At 49.8% G+C, this 5,858-nt stretch overlaps 2 protein-coding genes across 2 annotated transcripts in view; one reads left to right on the top strand and one right to left on the bottom strand.

The window, feature by feature from the left end:
- LOC113218237 (DNA replication licensing factor Mcm5) overlaps positions 1 to 1,841 on the top strand; it is a 16,448-nt gene extending 14,607 nt beyond the window's left edge. Inside the window, exons 8-13 of the mRNA XM_026438500.1 lie at positions 43 to 183; positions 274 to 450; positions 539 to 657; positions 735 to 863; positions 1,198 to 1,468; positions 1,550 to 1,841. Of these exons, the coding sequence (XP_026294285.1) occupies positions 43 to 183; positions 274 to 450; positions 539 to 657; positions 735 to 863; positions 1,198 to 1,468; positions 1,550 to 1,651 (939 nt within the window). The 3' untranslated portion in view covers positions 1,652 to 1,841. The remainder of the gene's footprint in view (positions 1 to 42; positions 184 to 273; positions 451 to 538; positions 658 to 734; positions 864 to 1,197; positions 1,469 to 1,549) is intronic.
- Positions 1,511 to 5,846, bottom strand: LOC113218238 (1,5-anhydro-D-fructose reductase-like). Its single transcript, XM_052263962.1, has 7 exons — positions 5,812 to 5,846; positions 3,579 to 3,861; positions 3,038 to 3,241; positions 2,564 to 2,814; positions 2,303 to 2,465; positions 2,124 to 2,221; positions 1,511 to 2,050 (listed from the first exon to the last, which is right to left on the bottom strand). Exons 1-7 carry the CDS (start codon positions 5,844 to 5,846, stop codon positions 1,996 to 1,998), a joined length of 1,089 nt encoding a protein of 362 aa, XP_052119922.1. The 3' UTR covers positions 1,511 to 1,995.
- Positions 5,847 to 5,858: the final 12 nt, after the last annotated feature.

Consider the following 5,858-nt stretch of genomic DNA (forward strand, 5'->3'; position numbering starts at 1 on the left):
ATACTACTGTAATTTATTTTCATTTTTTTCATTTTTTTTCAGCGCAACTTTGTCATGGAAGGAGGTGCTATGGTGCTTGCTGATGGGGGTGTTGTCTGCATTGATGAATTTGACAAAATGAGAGAAGATGATCGAGTAGCAATTCATGAAGCCATGGAACAGCAAACTATTTCAATTGCTAAGGTATTAAGAAAATAGAAAGTGGTCATCAATTGCCTTCTTTCACAACCTTCAACCTACTACAAACTATTTGTTTTTTAAATCCTATAACAGGCTGGTATTACGACAACTTTGAACTCCAGATGTTCTGTATTGGCTGCTGCAAATTCTATTTTTGGTCGTTGGGATGATACCAAGGGAGAGGAAAATATTGATTTCATGCCTACTATCCTGTCCCGTTTTGATATGATTTTCATTGTTAAGGATGAGCACAATGAAAACAGAGATGTGGTATGTATCAGTCATTTTCATTTTCTTTCTCTTTTATTATCTTATACATTATTTTATTTACATTAATGTGAATTTCCCCCTCAATTAGACCTTGGCTAAGCATATCATGAATGTGCATATGAATGCTGGCCAGTCACTTCAAGAAGCTGCATCAGAGGGCGAAATTTCACTCCCTTTGTTTAAGAAGTTTATCAACTACTGCCGTTTGTAAGTACCCTTTTAAATTTCTGTTTTTAATGTTCTACCCGAATTACTCATTTGTGTGTTTGCTTCTTTGATTATAGACGCTGTGGACCACGGCTTTCAGAAGCTGCTGGAGAAAAACTAAAAAACAGATACGTATTGATGAGAAGTGGCACTCGTCAACATGAATTAGACACTGATAAAAGAATGTCAATTCCCATTACAGTCAGGTAGAGTGAACTAACTCTAATCTTATTTAAAAGATTTTTTTATAATTCATGTCAACTTAGCATTTTGACCCATTCTTTACCATCATCTTGCTTACATCATAAATCATCAAAAAGAACGCAATGAAGTAACTATTGAAAAATTTCCAACTGTTTGTAAAACTTCTTACACACTGTAATTATTGTTGGTGATTAGCAGTTAAATAAAAGCCAACATTTTGTATGAACCGTTTGACTGAACTAGATGACAAAACAAGCTGATGTTTAAGAACAAGTCTGAAAATGAATTTGAGGTCTTTGCTAATTGATACCATATTTATATTCTTTTCAATCACAGGCAGCTGGAGGCTGTTGTTCGCATATCTGAGTCCCTGGCCAAAATGAAACTCCAGCCATTTGCTGGTGAAGAAGAAGTCAATGAAGCTCTACGACTCTTTCAAGTCTCTACTCTTGATGCTGCTATGTCTGGATCCCTGGCTGGTGCTGAAGGATTTACAACCGAAGAAGATACGGAAATGTTATCTCGCATAGAGCGTCAACTAAGGAAAAGATTCGCAGTAGGTTCTCAGGTATCTGAACACAATATTGTTCAAGATTTCCTGAAACAGGTATGTTGTTGTGTGGTATACTTTTTCAGTCAAATAACCAAATTACAAAAAAGATATTTATTTTCATGTACACTATTTCAGAAATACCCAGAAAGGGCTATCATGAAAGTTATTCACACAATGATTCGCCGCGGAGAACTTCAGCACAGAATGCAGAGGAAAATGCTTTATAGATTGAATTGATGTCAATCAGGTTTGAAAATCATTTTCCAAAACTCCAAATTTTGCCTTGTGCCTTTTAATTTAAGTCTGTTTTTGTCATATGTGTCCCAATCGTGCCTGTCAATATTAATGGTGTTTGTACTTTAATATGTGGTGTTATGTAGTCGCATATCAACTTCCATTTGTAAATTATTAAATTTGAATTCTTTTACTCTAGTTGTCTGTTCTTTGCTGTCATAGTGCATGAATATTGGAGCTTTATCTTAAACAAACAGTTTACACAGCCAACAATAATGTTCTCTTTTGAGAATAGAGGTGAGCAAATGAACATAAAAAAATAATTTACAGAATTGAACATACACACATTAGTTTGTAATCTCTTCTGGTAAAGGGAATGGATACTCTGGGTGCTTATTTATCCTGAAACAACATCAGTTCATATTAGAACATCACAAATAGAGGCAATCATTTCCTACTGAAAAAAAAGGCTTACCCTTTCCAGAAGAAAAAGTTAAATATTCGTCCCTTCTCTCCTCTATCCAGTGCTCTCATTGACTCTACCTCCTCAGGTGTGAGTTCAAAGTCAAAAACCTGCAAAAATAAACATATAAAAATTAAGATGCCTGAAGAGACCTCTAAGAAATGTAGAATCCAATCAAATGAAAGACTCACGTTAATGTTCTCCCGTATCCGCGTTGGGTTGGCGCTCTTTGGTATGGCGGCCACCTTGAGCTGCAGGAGGAAGCGCAGCAACACCTGTCCGGGGGTCTTCTGATAGCGCAGGCTCAGCTCGCGCACGAGGGGATGGCCCAGCAGGTCGGGGAAGTTGTCGGCACTGTAAAACAGGCGCACCATCACCGTCATTTGTCAGTTGTCACAGTGACAACCTTAATAGTTGTGCCCCGTAAATCTGACGCGACGGGACGGACTTGCCTGTAGTTGTACTTGCTGATGAAGTGGGACTGCGCCCCCGGCGAACCCAGCGGCGAGTAGGCCGTGACCGCGACGCCGAGCTCTCGGATCGAGTCCACCAGGTCGCGCTGCTGCATCGAGGCGTGCAGCTCGACCTGGTTGACGGAGACGGGGACGCGGGCCGCCTTCACCAGCCGCCGCACCTGCTGGAGGTTGAAGTTGGACACGCCCAGGGACCGCACCAGCCCCAAGTCGACCATCCGCTCCATTTCCTGTGAGTCAACGCGTCATTGGTGTTGGTGTACTCGAAACGGCAAGCTGGGTCCAGCAACGTGGTGTCATAACCCTCTTTGAACTTGGGTGCCTCAGCCGTGCTAACAACATAGCGCACCCTGGACACCCTGGACACCTGTCCTTGACGCAGCTGATCGTTACCGAGTTGTATGGTAGGTGAGGTGGACCAAGTTATCTAGGGACTTCAGATTGTCGTCTCACCTTCCAAATAGCCAGGTGGTCCGTGGTTAGGTCCAGGGTAGGGCAACCGTCCTCGGACAGGCCCAGCGACTCCCCAGTGCTGTCGGCTTGCATCCCGAATGGTCCGTGGATCAGATACAGGTCCAAGTACTGGAGCTGCAACCGCTCCAATGACTTCCTCAAGTACGGCTCAACTAGCTCGGCCTTGTTGGCGAACATGGGAAGCTAGAACGAAAGAAAGAGAATACTGAGGGGATAACTCATGAACTTCTCGCAACACCTTTGAAAGGTGTATTTGAAGGTGCCCCCACAGTGGATTTCACACGAGGCGACGCGAGGTAACGTCAAATATTCTGCTCATAGCCGGCCGAAGCCCCCACTTGGGCTCGTGGGCGGTCCACCGTTCAAGCACAGCTGCTTGGCGGGTTGGCCGACCCAACGCGTAGCAGGCGTCACCATTGGCGTTGCCACGCAGATCTCTCATTGTGGGAACACCCTTAAGCATTGCCGCACTAAAATGTTCTGATCTAATGACGTTTGCAGTGCATGCTCGTTCCCATACTTTTGTGACGACAAAGAGGTCCTCTCGCTTGCCTCGGCCGTCGTCCAGCCACCTGCGGAGGGCGCGCCCGATGTCCTGCTCGTTGCCGTAGTTGAAGGCCGTGTCGAAGTGGCGGTAGCCCGCGTCCAGGGCGTCCAGCGTGGCGCGCTCGATCTCCTCGGCTCGCGCCTGAAACAATGAGAGAGAGACGCGAGTCAGAAGGCTGATTAGGGGAAGCGGCGCGGGCTCTGCGGCCTGGCCTCGAAGGCCACCATCACCCCAACTCCAGCCCCTCTCTCTTTCTCTTAAATGCGAAATCGAGGAAGGAACTACCGTGTCTGATCGTCACGTCCCCCCTTCCCTCGGGGCTTGAGGGCGAGGCTGGACCCAGTTGGAGCCGGTGCCCGCCGGAACAGAACAGCATCCAGGATCCTCAGCGCGTGTCCGAAACCTGACCGGCGGCCCCGCGTAGCTCCGCGGCCAGCAGCGCGGGCGCCTGGCAAGGGAACCGAAGGGAACCCCTCTTCTCCCCCCGGGACCGCCGCCAATTGTCCTGCTCTCCTTCCCAAATGTTACAGCCCCCCGAGCGTCGAGCCGACGGGGAGGAGGGAGGCCAGGCAGGCAGACCGATTGGTTTCCAGGTAATCTACCCTAATCTATTTTAAATTGCTCCACTCTCCTTGAAGCGGCGGGTTTCCCGCCCGTTCCTCCCGCAGCGCCCCCTGTCTGCCATCCCCTCCTCGTGCCGCCGCTCCACCCGCATGTCGGTGTGCGAGCCACCCCCCCCCCCTTCCCAACCCGCCCCTCACCCGCACCATCGACATATCCACCACCATCATCATCATTATTATAAGTTGATTCCAACCATTGCCGGGGGGCGGCTGGGCTGGGCCGGAGGCGGCTCCACTGGATAACATGCAAATGGCGCACAAGTTCATGCGACAGGGCCTCGCGCGCCTCGGCTGAGCAGCAGCAAAGCCGCCGCAAAGCTCCAAGCTCCCTGCTGCCCCAGTGTGCTGTGCAGCCGCCCCACGGGGCGACCCTAGGCGGCCCCCGCGGCCCGCAGACAGACCGCGCTCGCCGCCCCGCGCGCCGCCGCGGCCAGTTTAGTTGTCAGTCAATGAAAGTGCAGCAGCAGCAGTAGCAGCGCTGCTGGCAGCCGGGCCAGGGGCAAGGATTGTGTAGTGGAGCCCCGCGGTGGGCCGCGTCTGGGCGGGGCGGGGCAGGTGGGGTGGGGCGGGGCAGGTGGGGCGGGGCGGCTTGCGTCAGTTCGGGGCTCGCGCCGCACACCGCCACCGCCCACCACAACACCCCACCGACCCACCCCGCGCCCCGGTGGTGGCCACGACGGCGCGCCCTACAGACAGCAGGGCCGGGCCCCTGCCAGCCAAGGCCACGGCATTGGCAGGGATAGGCACCGCGCGGAACGGGGCCACAACATTGCGACCCGCGGGCCTCGGGGCGGGGCGGGGCACCGCGAACATGATGTGGACTGGCTTGGTCCGCGTAGGTAGGGGTGAGACACCCCTCCATGTACAGTACAGTACGTTGACTAGGCAACTGGGCAGTACAACTAGAGGAGACCAGTGCAGTGCAGGCTTCAGATGCTTCAGACTATTGATGATTACTGTAGCACGAGGCAGGGGAAATACTAAGAAGACGTTCAAAATCAGATTGGAATTTATCGGCTGCTTTTGACTGAGACATCACACTACCTATCATTTAAAAAAAAGAACGTGCCTCGATAAATATGTTTTAATTTAGAGGTCACCAAAGACAAAACAGTGTTTACAACCCTCCGCACCCCCAAACAAAAAAATAAAATAAAAAACATAAACACATGAACCACACCCACACAAAATGAACAAATGCCTAGGAACCGGAAAGGGACAAATTTTCAAAGATAACGATACGTAAGGTGATGAAAGAGTTGAGCTTAACTCCATAATTAAAGAAAGTTAAGAGTCGATCTGTTTATTATGACGTGTGATTGTAACATGTTCTAGCTGGACAGCGGCTTGATCGTAGGAACACTTCAAGTTTGTCAGACTGTTCCTCTCGGTGTCTCCATCGTGGCACCACCACCCGATGCTTGGTGGCTTGCACGTCCAGGACGAAGGGTGCATAGCACAGTACTATAAAGTGACACTGAAACAGCGTTCATTGCCCCACTTGACATTGCGGCTTGGAATCAAGGTGAACGACCTCCCTGGCAACATTGTACCACCTCCATCGGAGTGTCCCGCCGCGTTACACCTCCACCCACACCTCCCGCGGGAGTACAGCCATTAGGAGCCCCCG

This window comes from Frankliniella occidentalis, unplaced genomic scaffold (genome assembly GCF_000697945.3).
Source record: "Frankliniella occidentalis isolate FOCC.00 unplaced genomic scaffold, Focc_3.1 Scaffold15, whole genome shotgun sequence".
NCBI classification, from domain to species: Eukaryota; Metazoa; Arthropoda; class Insecta; order Thysanoptera; family Thripidae; genus Frankliniella; species Frankliniella occidentalis.

Excerpts from the sequence above, each read along its gene's own strand:
- LOC113218238 (XM_052263962.1), bottom strand. The coding sequence starts at position 5,846 with ATGGCTGTACTCCCGCGGGAGGTGTGGGTGGAGGT. Across the intron at positions 3,862-5,811 it reads CGGGAGGTGTGGGTGGAGGT|AGAAAGAGAGAGGGGCTGGA; the intron begins GTAACGCGGCGG and ends TTCGCATTTAAG. Across the intron at positions 3,242-3,578 it reads ACCTCTTTGTCGTCACAAAA|CTTCCCATGTTCGCCAACAA; the intron begins GTATGGGAACGA and ends CTTTCGTTCTAG.